This window comes from Rhinoderma darwinii, chromosome 8, assembly GCF_050947455.1.
Source record: "Rhinoderma darwinii isolate aRhiDar2 chromosome 8, aRhiDar2.hap1, whole genome shotgun sequence".
Classification (NCBI taxonomy): domain Eukaryota; kingdom Metazoa; phylum Chordata; class Amphibia; order Anura; family Rhinodermatidae; genus Rhinoderma; species Rhinoderma darwinii.
The window spans coordinates 54,093,835-54,108,590 of NC_134694.1; the positions used below are offsets into that span (position 1 = coordinate 54,093,835).

General features: G+C 43.2%; 1 protein-coding gene across 4 annotated transcripts in view; it reads right to left on the reverse strand.

Annotated features, from left to right (window-relative positions):
- Positions 1–14,756, reverse strand: part of LOC142659478 (relaxin receptor 1-like) — a 635,204-nt gene that overhangs the window by 307,317 nt on the left and 313,131 nt on the right. For all 4 annotated transcript variants that reach the window (XM_075835648.1, XM_075835650.1, XM_075835649.1 and 1 more), the window contains exon 3: positions 343–438. In XM_075835648.1, the coding sequence (XP_075691763.1) occupies positions 343–438 (96 nt within the window). The remainder of the gene's footprint in view (positions 1–342; positions 439–14,756) is intronic.

Sequence of the window (14,756 nt, forward strand, 5' to 3'; positions counted from 1 at the left end):
AAGCTCCATAATTTCAGACGTATTTTGCTACTGCGTGTGAACATACCCTTATAATTTAACACTTGCCTCTAGTTATAATTTAACTTTTAAATCAAATAGTTTTTATTAACACAAGTTTTCAGAGTATACAAACAAATAACACATGAGACAATAACATCCCACCCACTTGTAGAGAGCACTATGCACTGTATCACCTTACCAAATTACATTGAACTTCCCAACAGTTCCCTACCCTCACACCATACCCCTGCAGTTATAATTTAACTTTAATATAAAACACGTCTTCTGTGCCATTTATCAGAAATATAGCCAGTCACTTCCAATAATCCATTGCTGACTTACCACATTTATATTCGTGTGTCTCTTCATCCTGGTTTGCTTGACTGCCCCTGGCACTCTGTATGGTATCAAACAGCTTGGGCCAACCACTGTTATCCACTGAGAGATAATGAATCATTAGCATAGTCACATACTGACAAACACTTACTAAAAACACTGAAACATGATCATATTTATCATATTTGTCTTTCATTAGATGGCCTGGCTTCTACAATATAATCAGCTCTTTGTTTTGTCTTGTTTATTTTTATCTTTACTTTTACTTTGTTTTAAACTTTCTAGGCTGAAGACCTGCAGTTTTTTTTTATCACAGACTGCTGCTAAAAAGGATTTCAGCTGAGGCCTATATTATGAAGAAACTGTCGTAAAAGGCTTTGTTCACATCTGCGCCAGGGTCCCGTTCCCACATTCTGTCGGAGCTTTCCAACGGAACCCTGACTGACACAAACGGAAACCAAAGGTTTCAGTTTCCATCGCCACTGATTTCAATGGTGGCGGATCCGGTGCTAATGGTTTCTTTTTGTCTCAGTTGTGCAAGGGTTCTGTTGTTTTGACGGAATAAATAGCATAGTTCACTATGGTTTCCGTTTGTGTCAGTCAGGGCTCCATTCCGACGGAAAGCTCTGACGCTCCGTCGGAACAGAGCCCTGGCACAGATGTGATCGAAGCCTAAAGGAAGGAAATTCTACCGTGTTGCAATGGAACTGTTGCGTACGGCATTCCCTTGTTCTGCTCCTCTGACGGAGCAAAACAAGAAAATGCCCCAACGTTGATGTGAACAGGTCCTTAACCCCTTCCCGACATTTGTCGTATGGATACGTCATGGAAAGCTAGTGCTTCCCGCATTTTGCCATATCCATACGACAAATGGTGGACACCGGCTCAGAAGCTGAGTCGGTGCCACCATCACCGGATGTCAGCAGTATCTTACGGCTGACATACGGCTGTAATTGCCGGGACCGAAATTAGCTTAGATCCCTGCCATTAACCCCTTAAATGCAGCGCTCAACCGCGATCGCTGCATTTAAGCGGTTTGCAGCTCATTGGAACACCAGCACTGAAAGTTTCAAGTAATAAAATAAAACACAATCGCCCTGTTTTCTTATCAAGTCCTTTATTATTGAAAAAATAAATAAACCATACATATTTCATATCGCCGCGTCTGTAACAGCCTGAACTATAAAAATAGTATGTTATTTATTCCACGCGGTGAACGGCGTAAAAAAAACCCTGTAAAAAACTATACCAGAATTTCTGTTTTTTGGTCACTTTGCCCTACAAATATTGGCATAAAATGTGATAAAAAAATGGTACCTATAAAAACTATAGCTCGTCTCGCAAAAAATAAGCTCTCAGACAGCTCCGTCAACTAAAAAATGTAAACGTTATGGGTCTCACAACTTGGAGACAGAAAAAAGACATTCTTTTTACAAAAGTAATTTTATTGTGCAAAAAGTTGTAAAACATAAAAAAGTGCTATAAATTTGGTATTGCCGGAATCGGACTGACCCGCAGAATAAAGTTAACATGTAATTTATGATGCATGGTGAACGCTGTATAAAAAAAAACCTATAAAACAATGCCAGAATTGCAGTTTTTTTGGTCTCTTGCCTCCCAAAAAATGGGATAAAAAGTGATCAAAAAGTCACATGTACCCCAAAATGGTACCAATAATAACTACAGCTCATTCCCACAAAAAAAACAGCCCACACATCACTACGTTTATCAAAACATAAAATGAGTTAAGGCTTCCAATAAGTCAGGAAATAAAAAATATGCAGTTGTGCCGGCCCGAGGGGAACATTTCTTCTGTTTCAAGAGGTGAATTATCAAGGCCCTAAAATTATGGAACCAGGAAGGGTAGGGCCAAAACATAGCTGCTGGAAGCGAGGTTGCCCGTATTATACCAGGATACTTCCCAGCAAAATTCCCCAAACTGCAAAGGTGCGGAGTGTGGAACAAAAGGGGGATAAGGAAGGACATTTATCAGTGCGACGCTGGCCTATGCAGAAAGGATTCTTCACAGCTTAACACACATCTATGGATTATTTTACTGTTTTTTTTTAACCCAATTATTATACCACCTAACTATGCCCCTGATGTACTCTGCCTGGCTTACATGTGCCCCCACATTATAAACGGAAACACCAGCAATGCTCAAACAAATCTACTACCAAGCAAATCCATGCTTCAAAAGCCAAATGGTGCTCCCTCCCTCTGAACCCTACAGAGTGCCCAAACAGCAGTTTACTTCCACATATATGGCATCGCCATACCTGGGAGAACCCTTTCAACAATTTCTTGGGTATGTGTCTCCATTGGCACAAGCTGGGCATGACATTTGCCATTTAAATTTTTACCTTGCACCATCCGCAGCACAATCATTTATGGAAAAGACCTGTGGGGTGAAAATGCTCACTACACCCCTTAATAAATGCCTTGAGGGGTGCAGTTTCCAAAATGGGGGTCACTTTTCAGGGGTTTCTTTTATTATTTCACATCAGAGCTCTGCAATTTTGGACCAATACTTTGTAAATCGCCAAATTAGGCCTCAATTTCTCCTGTTACTCTTTCACCCCTGAGCCTTGTCAAATGTCCAGGCAAAAGATTAGGGCCACATGTAGGGTGTTTCTAAAACTGGGAAACACAGCATAATAATTAGAGAGCTGTCTTGTTATGGTGGCACAAGCTGGGCATATCTATGGAAAAAAATCCCATTTTCACTCTGCAACATCGAGTGCACACTAATTTCTGCACAACACCTGCGGGGTTAACATGCCCACTACACCCTAGGTGAATACCTTAAGGGGTGTAGTTTCCAAAATGTTGCCACTTCTGGGGAGTTTCCACTGCTTTGGTCCCACGTGGGCTTTGTAAATGCGACATAGCGCCCAGAAACCAATCCAGTCAAATCTGCACTCCAAAAGTCAAATGGCACTCCTTCCCTTCTGAGCCCTGCCGTGTGCCCAAACAGCAGTTTATGACCACATATGGGGTATTGCCGTACTCGGGAGAAATTGCTTTATAAATGTTGGGGTTCTTTTTTTCCTTTTTCTGTTGAGAAAATGAAAAATTTACACCCCCTAGATGAATACCTCAAGGGGTGTAGTTTCCTAAATGGAGTCACTTTTTGGCCGTTTTCATCGTTTTGCCTCCTCAGGGGCTTTACAAATGCGACATGGCCTGCGCAAACCATTCCTGCTAAATTTGAGCACCAAAAGCCAAATAGCGCTCTTTCCCTTCTGAGCCCTGCCGTGTGTCCAAACAGCCGTTTATGACCACATGTGGGGTACTGTTTTATTCGGGAGAAATGGCTTTACAAATTTTGCAGTGCTTTTTTCCTTTAGTCCCTGTGGAAATGAAAAACAAATAGCTAAACCTACATTTTCTTTGAAAAAAATTTAGATTTACATTTTTACGGCCTACTTCCAATAATTTCCGCAATGAACCTGTGGGGTCAAAATGCTCACTACACCCCTAGATAATTTCCTTGAGGTGTTTAGTTTCCCAAATGGGGTCACTTTTGGGGGATTTCTACTGTTTTGGCACCGCAAGAGCCCTTCAAACCTGACATGGTGCCTAAAATATATTCTAATAAAAAGAAGGCTCCCAAATCCCCTAAGTGCACCTTTGCTTCTGAGGCTGGTGCTTCAGTCTATTACCACACTAGGGCCACATATTTCCTAAATCTGCAGAACCTGGGCAATAAATATTGAGTTGCATTTCTCTGGTAAAACTTTCTATGTTACAAAAAAACTTGAAATAAAAATGAATTTCTACAACAACAAAAAAAGAAATTTGTAAATTTCACCTCTAAATTGCTATAATTCCTGTGAAACATGTAAAGGGTTAAGAAAGTTTCTAAATACTGTTTTGAATACCATGAGGGGTGAAGTTTTTAAAATGGGGTGACTTATTGTGGGTTTCTAATAAATAAGGCCCTAAAGGCCACTTCACAACTGAACTGGCCCCTGTAAAAATAGCCTTTTGAAATTTTCTTGAAAATGTGAGAAATTGCTGCTAAAGTTCTAAGCCTTGTAACGTCCTAGAAAAATAAAAGGATATTCAAAAAACGATGCCAATCTAAAGTAGACATAAGGGGGATGTTAATTAGAAACAATTTTGTGTGGTATAACTGCCTGTCTTACAAGCAGATACATTAAAATTTAGAAAAATGGTAATTTTTGAGATTTTTCACTAAATTTAGGTGTTTTTTACAATACTGAATGTATCGAGCAAATTTTGCCAGTAACATAAAGTCCAATTTGTCACGGGGAAACAATCTCAGATTCGCTTGGATAGGTAATAGAATTCCGAAATTATTACCACATAAATTGAAACATGTCAGATTTGAAAAATGAGGCTCTGTCAGGAAGGTCAAAGGTGGGAAGGGGTTAATCATTCAAACAAATTACGTTTCTGACTAGAACTGTCCATACATATGAGAGAAAACTCTGCAAAACCCAACAATATTGTTTGGATCATGCGATAATCTTATGTGTGGCCTGCCGTTTGTTCCCTTATGGCAGATGTGAGAGATAGAGGTACCAGACATGTTGGATTTCAACATGTTCCAACCTTTGTTCTCGCAGGAGATCAGTGGCGGATTATCATATGGGCGATTCGGGCGGCCGCCCGGGGCCCGAGGCTCCCAGGGGGCCCATGGCAGCCCGAACCGCACATCATCTTCCAAACCTATTCAGCGCGCTAGCGCTGCTAACTTCCGAAGATGAGGAGGGGAGGAGCAGGGAATTGGCCGGGAAAGGGGTAGGACACGCCTCCCTGACAAGTGCGCCATTGAGTAACAGAACAGCGACGGACGGCTGTTCTGTTACTCCAAAGCTGCAAGAGAAGAGAAGAGCCGGGCGGTCACCGGCGCTGAGGTTAGTTATCTTCCTACCCAACTGGTTCCCGACCGCTGGCTGTATTTTTACGGCCAGCGGTCAGGGATGGGTCCTTAAAACCCGAGCCATAGACTTTCTACGGCTCGGGTTTTAACTTGCTGCCCGCGCGATCGGGCAGCTGAATGTCGGGTCTCCGGCTGTCAGTGACTGCCGGGGACCCTGAGGAGAAGATAGAAGCAGCTTTTGCTCCTTCTGTCTTCTCCGATGTCTTCTTACACAGCGCTCAATGAACGCTGTGTATAGGAATAGAGACAGCAGCAGCGGCGCTGTCTCTATTCCTCCCGGTGATCATGTGACTGGTCACATGATCACCGGGTGCCGTTAGTGACAGACTGCTGCTGGGTCTTACTAGACCCAGCACAGCCCTATTAGTGACAATCGTCACTATGAGAGGGCTGATTTCCCCTGTAACTGGGGCTGCTGTGCAGCCCCAGTTACAGTGGAAAAACCTGGTGTAAAATAAAGAAAAAATATATATAAAGTTCCCCAAAGGTCTTCTTTGACCTTTGGGGGACAGACCATAGTAATAAAAAAAATAGTAAAGTAAAGTGCAAAAAAAAATGAAATAATAAATACACATAAAATACCCACCCCAATAAAAAACGTTCCCCCCGCCAATCATTGTTGTAACGCTAGCGCTGACCCAATCACCCTAATATAGACATGTAATATATTAAAATTTACGGTAAACAATGACGATTACAAATAAAAGGTCTATTTTAGGGTAAAACTATGTTATTACCAAAAAAAATAGCTGAAACTTAAAAAAGCTTATTTTTTTTACTATTATTTTCAAACTTTATGAATAAAAATTCTAAAATAGCAAAAAAGGTGTGCATAAAAACGATAAAGAAACAAAACCTGCATTGTCTACGGAAAAAACGTCGCAAAAATCACGTCTTTATTTTTTTTTTATAAAAATGTGTGTTTGGTGCAACTTGTAATTCCGTTTTATTAAAAAATATTTTTACTTTTTGAGATACAGCTGCTTTGTATCCTGTATCCGTCAGGTCAGCAGGACTGACGGGATCAGTGAAACGGGCCCTGCGCTAAATTATAATCTTAGATGTGATAGATTTGAGGTGGATCCTGCGTGTCACTGATCCTGTCAGTCCTGCTGACCTGACGGATACAGGATACAAAGCAGCCGTATCTCAAAAAGTGAAAATATTTTTTAATGAAATCAATCAATCACACACATACATATATATATATATATATATATATATATATATATATATATATATATATATATATATATATATAATTATAATATAAAGTTTTTAAATGTGTACATAACCTTGTGGCACTATATACAAGGGGGAGCGCTGTGTGCCACTATATACAAGGGGGAGCGCTGTGTGCCACTATATACAAGGGGGGGCTGTGTAGTGCTATCCACAGTGGTATGTGTGTGGCGCTCTTTATAGGGGGGGCTTTTTGGTGCTATTTACAAGGGGGAGGGCTGTGTGGCGCTCTCTACAGGGGGGCTGTATGGCACTATCTATAGGGGGCTGTGTGTAACGCTCTCTACGGGGGGGGGATGTGTGATATATAGAGGGGGCTGTGTATGGCGATATCTATGGGGGTGTGTAATATCTACAGGGGCTGTGTGTGGCACTATGTACAGGGGGCTGTGTGTATGTGGTGTTTTACAGTGAGTGGTATTATTATATTCAGGCGCGCAGTGTTTGGTGCTATTATATTTAGGGGTGCAGTATGTGGCACCATGATAACTTTATTTTCGTTTATAGGTGTGGAAATGTTGGAAAAGTGAGGAGACGTCTGAGTGGCAAATTCTGCAGAAATGAGTCATGGCCGGGAGAAGTCGTCATGAGCGCTGGACCGGATGGAGAAGAAAAGAGGAAAAAAACTACTAGAATCTGAGACGTCGTCACCTGTGAGTCACTAGATTTATAGAGAATCTGTCACCTCTCCTGACATTTTTATTATAGGAATCCTTGTATTTCACAAAAAGTCTTTCTGCAGTCCAGGACTGATAGACAATTCCCCTTGTCAGGAGGTTGTGTCCCTGCACAGTGTGATACTGTCAGTATGTAGGGACACCGCGCTGTGACAAGGGAAATCGTAACACTGTTAATGCTTGCCCAAAAAGGTAGTGTTAAAAATAGTTACGGCGCGGCAGGGCGGCGGTGAGGAAGGGGGGCCCAAGTTTGGGTAACAGCCCAGGGCCCATGGTCTACTTAATCCGCCACTGCAGGAGATCAACAGCTTTGAGAGGTGTCTTGCAGCGACTTATTCCCCTCTCCCCATTGAAATAAACATGCATTCTCGACCGAGCTAAGTGCATGGTAAAAATAGATGTTGGCGAGCGTTCAGCCAACAATCACATGTGTATGGTCAGCTTTATATGAATTGCATAGAGATTGCTCCTTTTTCTCATATGTTTATTTTATAACCATTGCTTTAATTTTCCATTCGACGTCAAAGGGGCTGGTTATTTTGGTAATGTGACTCTCCAAGCCGAGTCTGCCATGGTTCTCAACTTCTCTACATAAGCTACCTACCTCCCAACAAATGTGCAGTTGGAAATAATGGATGAAATACTGCTGACATTGCAATACTTTCCATCCATTGACAGCCATAGCTCTCCAGTCATGCGCTATCAATATAACACTGCAGGATCTAGTAGAGAACTCTTTATAAGTAATGTTTAATGCACTTTCAAAAGGAAATTATCATTATATGACAGATTCTAGAGTTCATACAGAATTTACACACAGACTTATGTTTACATTAATCAATTGACCTTTCTGTGCGTCACCCACAGCAGCAGCCAAAATCCATATTCTGTATTGATAAAACCTAGCAAAGCTGAAACAGCAGTGTGGATAGTGCTGCATTTTCTATTATATAAATTTGAAACCAAAAAAACTTGCAAAAAACTCAATCATCTTCATTTTCAAGAAACTGATGAATGACTTTGTATACAACCAGGGTGGGAGTTAGGTTGGATGGTGCCCTGTGCAGTGATTTCCGTTGACACTCCAATACCTATACAGTGTACAAGTAACCATATTTCTAAGTGCCATGCGGTTTGGTGCCCAAATAACAATACCATATGTTGGTCAAATAACCAAATATCTGTGGCACAAATAGCTGATGTGCACTGTGTGACCGCACACCCCAATACAGTTCTATCACATTCAGGCTTTTTAGACTAATGGGTGTTATAATGATCACTTCTAATTGCACATGAATACACTGCATACATTAACCCTTTCAGGATTAAGCCATTTTTTGTTTTATCGTTTTCGTTTTCCACTCCCCGCCTTCCGAAAGCCATAACTTTTTTATTTTTCCATCAATAGATTGGCGTGAGGGCTTATTTTTTGTGGGAGGAGTTGTAGTTTTTACTGGCGCTATTTAAACTACCATATAATGTACTGGGAAAATGAAAAAAAAATATTTATGGGGTGGAATTTGAAAAAACTGATTCCTCCAATGTTTTTAGGGTTTAGTTTTTACGGCTTTCTCTGTGTGGTAAAAATTACTTCTAATCACTTTTTATTAAAAAAAAAATAATTTACGGCGCTCATCTTGCGAGTTAAATAATGTTATATTTTAATACTTCAGGCTTTTACGGATGCAGTGATACCAGTTTTGTTTATTTTTTACATTACTGTAGAGGAGAAATGGGAAAAGTTTTGTTTTTTTTAACTTTCAATATTTTTTTTTCACTACTGAAGACTTTATTTAACTTTTTTTTCTCATTTTTTATTAGTACCCCTTGTGGACTTGAACCAGTGATCGTCAGTATTGCAGTATATTGTCATTTATACAGGATTCTGTTAAGAGCTGGGGGTGTTCATTAGGCCCCTGTGCTGCAGTACCATGCGATTGGTTTGCAGGGGACCAATGGGTTGTTGGAAGGGGCTGCTCCATCTTTCTAATGGTTTAGCAGCTGCGGTCGCTATTGACCGCGGCATCTAAGGGGTTGAACAGCCAGGATCAGAGCAATCTCTGTTCTTGGTCAGTAGTGCAGTGTGAGCCCGCTTCATACTTTAACCTCGCACCAGGGCATGAAGTTACATCCAGGTGCGTGAAGGGGTTAAGTGTCCCACAGTATAATAATGGACATAGAAATTACAGTGTTAATTGTTCTCTAAACTTGAGGGGGGGCCACTTGGTCAACCGGTGACCTTGGGGGGAGGACGGGACTTGGTCAAGCCTTCTCCTACTGGAGTGGAACCCCCGGCCAGAGCGTTGCCAATGCTCTGGTCGGAGATTCTGCTCTTAAAGCCAGGGGCTCTTCCAGGGATTCTGCTCCTAGAGGTAGCCCCAATGGTGCTATCTACAGGGAACGGGGGTGTAGAACTATCTACAGGGTAGGGTGTGTGTCATACTATCTACCGGGGGTGTGTGTGTGGCACCAGCTCCAGGGGGGTTGGGGGTGGCACTATCTACAGGGGTGTGTGTTGCACTATCTACTGGGAGGTCTGTGTGGCACTACCTACTATGAGTGTATGGCACTATGTACAGGGTTTGTGTGTGTCACTATCTACAGGGCCAGTGTGGCACTATCTACAGGAGGCTGTATGGCACTTTCTAAAGTGGGCACTGTGGCATCATCTACATGGTTGTGTGTAGCACTATCTACAGAGAACACTGTGGCATTATCTACAGAGGGCACTGCGGCAATATCTACAGAGGGCACTGCAGCAATATCTACAGAGTGCACTGTGGTATTATCTACAGAGGGAACTGTATATATGGGGGCACAAACTGGGGGACTAACTTCTATATGGGGTGTATAAACAGGGCCTAATTTCTATATAGGAGCACAAATTGGTGGCCTAACTTCTATATGGGGGCATAAACAGGGCCTAACTTCTATATGGGGGCACTAACTGACATTTTCTGCTGTTTTACTGCCGCCATGAGTCCCCCGCAAAGAAGCCCACTAAGTCTGTGTAGCCCAAGGGCCCACATAAACCTGGAGCCGGCCCTGAGTTCACTGTACACACTGTATCCACTCTTTTAATCTGAATGCACCCTGCGGTGTATGTAACCTCACAACATGCAGGAAATATGCAAAGTCCTTCACAGGGGGCTCGTGATTAAGGCCTAGAAGAAGCCGAGTAATTGTTCTGCGAAACGGCCGTCGGGACATTAGGGCACACACACAGACTTTTTGTAGTGACTTTCCAATTTCATCGAGTGACAGCGGCAGTTCATAGGAGTGCACTGAGTTGCATGCAAACCATTGCAGTCTTCTGGACTAAAGCGTATTTTTGGTTTGAGTGCCTAACTACATATATAAATATACATAATTTACAGATGACTAGACTGTTCAGTGTATTCATATGTAATATTTGTACATTTTCACTTCAGCAAGTGCCATTACCACAGGATTGCCAATCGGTAAAACTGGACCTGAAAAACAATGTGGTTGTCACCATTGGGCAATTTTACCCTTTACCTAAGGTAACATTTTTAGGTAATCATACTGTGATAAAAGAAAACATACATTTCTTTTCTGTCCACTCCAAACTTCTTATATTTACAAAACACTGCAGCAGAACTGTTAGGACATAATCTCCAGAGTATATTGTCTCTTGATCGAAGCATCAGTCATGCGTGACAGACACATTTTAAATGCGTTGAGATGAAAGCATAGCCAGAAGCCCATGAGAATATATGGGAATACATATTGTACATAGAGAAGCAGTCTCAAATCAGGACAGAAATCATACATATTTTACTGGAAATTGTTAACAAAAACAATCTATGTCTAACTCAATAACCAAGTAAAAGCTGTCTTTTTAAAGCATGTAGATCTCTAGCACCCACCCAATTTTTTTCTTCTACCTGGTCACCAGAAATTTCAATAAAGCTTGACTTTTATTCATATCATCATAAAACGACAATATGAATAAAAGTTAAGCTAAAGCAAATAAATTTCTAATATAGTAGATTGAGACTTGGAATGTTGGCTATTCTGCTGTATGTGGTCAGGACAGTCGTCCAATTTTAATATGAATTATCAGATATATATTTACTTTAGCAAAAAGCAACACATTTGTAATGTAATTCACTGTTTCCTACAATGTCTGGGTGAGTCTTGTGTGTAGTCTGGACCACGATCTATAAAAGCAGTCTAGCCTAGTAATATGGAACACCTCTATAAAAGCATTCTGACTGTGTTGTCTAGACCTTCCCTTTTAAAAGCAGTTTGACTGTTTAGTTGGGTCCACCCTTAGCAGTTTGACTATGTATTCTGGACCATCTCATATAACATTAGTCTTGCTGTGCAGTTGTAATGACAGGATAGGGAGACAGACAGGTGAGCCCCAATCTAACCGCCACTCAGTCCCTGCCTACTTGCACAGCCCGTCCTAGGCGACGGCGTACAACTGGGCGACGGCCCCTACGCTCAATATGTGCACGACAGACAAAAAAGACAAGGGTACACAAAAGCAAAGGGAAGTGGGGCAGTTGCCACGGCAACACCGTGAGCGACAGTAGTGGACGAGTCGAGTCAAACCAGGAGTGTACGTGGTAACAAATGCAGAGCAGGAGAATAGTCAGTCAAGCCAAGGTCAATATGAAGCAGAGGTCAATGGTAACAGCAGGAACAGCAGAGCCAGGAAACAAGAGAATAACAGGCAAAGGACAAGCAGCAAATGAAGGTATAAGTAGACCAAGGGCGGGAGCTAGAACTGTCAGGCCAGGCTGCGATAGGCTCTCCCACTCCCCAGCCTACCAGCCTGAGTGGTAGCAGATCGAGTCACTCTAGCAGACCTAGGAACGGATGTAGGCTGATTAACCACGGGCGTCGACACAGAAGCTGTGTCAGGCAAATTCTTCACAGTACCCCCCTTTTATGAGGGGCCACTGGACCCTTCCTAGGTGGACCTGGCTTGTTGGGGAACCGAAGATGGAACTTCCTGAGCAATAACCCGGCGTGAACATCCCGGGCGGGTACCCAAGTCCGCTCCTCAGGCCCGTATCCTCTCCAATGGACCAGGTACTGGAGGGAGCCTTGGACCATCCTACTGTCCACAATCTTGGCCACCTCGAATTCTACCCCTTCAGGGGTAAGAACAGGGACCGGAGGTTTCCTCGAGGTAGCCAAGGACGGGGAGCAGTGTTTCAGGAGGGAGGCATGGAACACGTTGTGTATTTGAAAAGATGGGGGTAACTCCAACCGGAAGGAGACAAGGTTAAGGACCTCAATGACCCTGTACGGCCCTATATACCGGGGAGCACATTTTTTGGACGGAACTTTAAGGTGCAAATTTTTTGAAGACAGCCACACCAGATCCCCGACCACAAACAAGGGGTTAGCAGAATGTCTTTTATCTGCCAAAGTCTTTTGTATGCTCTGGGACACCTCAAGGTTCTTCTTAAACTGGGTCCAGACTGTGCACAGTTCCCGATGAACGACATCTACCTCGGGATTGTTGGAACCACCAGGTGAAACGGAGGAGAATGGTGGATTAAATCCAAAATTACAGAAAAATGGGGAGACCCCTGACGAGTTACTGACCCGGTTATTGAGGGAAAATTCGGCGAGGGGAATGAAGGAGAATTAATCATCTTGGCAGTCAGAGATAAAACACCTTAAATATTGTTCTAGAGACTGATTAGTCCTCTCAGTTTGGCCATTAGTTTCCGGATGGAAGGCCGAGGAGAAGGAGAGATCAATCTCCAACTTCTTACAGAAAGCCCTCCAAAACAATGAAACAAACTGTACCCCGCTGTCAGAAACAATATTGACAGGAACCCCATGGAGACGCAGGATGTGTTTGACAAACAAGTTAGCTAACGTCTTGGCATTGGGTAGTTTCTTGAGGGGCACAAAGTGGCACATCTTACTAAAGCGGTCTACTACAACCCACACCACAGTCTTGCCTTGGGATGGAGGCAGATCGGTGATAAAATCCATGGAGATATGGGTCCAAGGTCTCTGGGGAATGGGCAAAGAACATAGTAAGCCTGCTGGTCGGGACCTGGGAGTCTTGAACCTAGCACAAATTTCACAAGCGGCGACGTAGGCCTTAATGTCTTTAGGCAACCCAGGCCACCAATAGATTCTAGAAATGATGTGCTTGGTACCCAGGATGCCTGGATGGCCAGATAGTGCAGAGTCATGATTCTCCCTGAGTACCCTTAGCCGGAATTGCAGGGGAACAAACAGCTTGTTCTCAGGAAGGTTCTCGGGAGCTGAACCTTGATCAGCCGCAATTTCGGAGACTAAGTCAGAATCAATAGAGGATATGATTATACCTGGGGGAAAAACACAAGCAGGATCCTCCACCGGAGGAGGGCTGGCCATGAAGCTACGCGACAGCGCATCAGCTTTAATATTTTTAGACCCAGCCCTATAGGTGACCACAAAGTTGAATCTAGTATAAAACAACGCCCATCGAGCTTGTCTCGGGTTTAACCTCCGTGCATATTCTAGAAAAAACAGATTCTTGTGGTCAGTAAGGACCGTTACCTGGTGGCTAGCCCCCTCCAGGAAGTGGCACCACTCTTCAAATGCCCATTTAATGGCTAAGAGTTTGTGGTTGCCAACGTCATAGTTACTCTCAGTGGGGGAGAACTTCCTGGAGAAGTAGGCACAGGGACGGAGATGGGTGAGAGACCTAGTACCCTGAGACAAGACAGCACCCACTCCCACCTCGGAGGCATCAACCTCCACGATGAATTGCTCCATCTGGTTAGGCTGAATCAGCACCGGGGCAGAGATAAAGCACCTCTTAAGGACCTCAAAAGCCTGGACCGCCTCCGGAGGCCAGTGGAGGAGATCGGCACCTTTGCGAGTAAGGTCCGTAAGAGGCTTAGCGATGACCGAGAAGTTAGCAATAAATCTCCTATATTAATTAGCAAACCCCAGGAAGAACTGTAAAGACTTCAGGGAGGCAGGTCGGACCTATTCAGCCACAGCCTGAACCTTGGCAGGGTCCATGCGTAATTCGTTAGGAGTGAGAATTTGACCCAAAAATGGTATCTCCTGCACCCCAAACACACATTTTTTGGTTTTAGCAAAGAGTTTGTTTTCCCGAAGGGCCTGGAACACCTTCCTGACATGCACAATGTGGGAGGACCAGTCCTTGGAAAACACAAGTATATCATCAAGGTACACTACAAGAAATACCCCCAGGTAGTCTATTAAAATCTCATTTATGAAATTCTGGAAGACCGCGGGAGCATTACACAACCCAAAGGGCATGATGAGGTATTCGAAATGACCTTCGGGTGTGTTAAACGCAGTCTTCCACTCATCCCCTTCTCTGATTCGGATAAGGTTGTAAGCCCCCCGAAGATCAAACTTAGAGAACCATTGGGCCCCCTGAACCTGATTGAAGAGATCAGGAATCAAAGGAAGGGTATATTGGTTCTTTACAGTGACCTTATTCAAGTTTCGGTAATCGATGCACGGCCTAAGACCACCACCCTTCTTCCCTTCGAAGAAGAAGCCAGTACCTACCGGAGAAGTAGAGGGACGAATGTAACCCTTGGCCATGCTTTCCTGGATATATC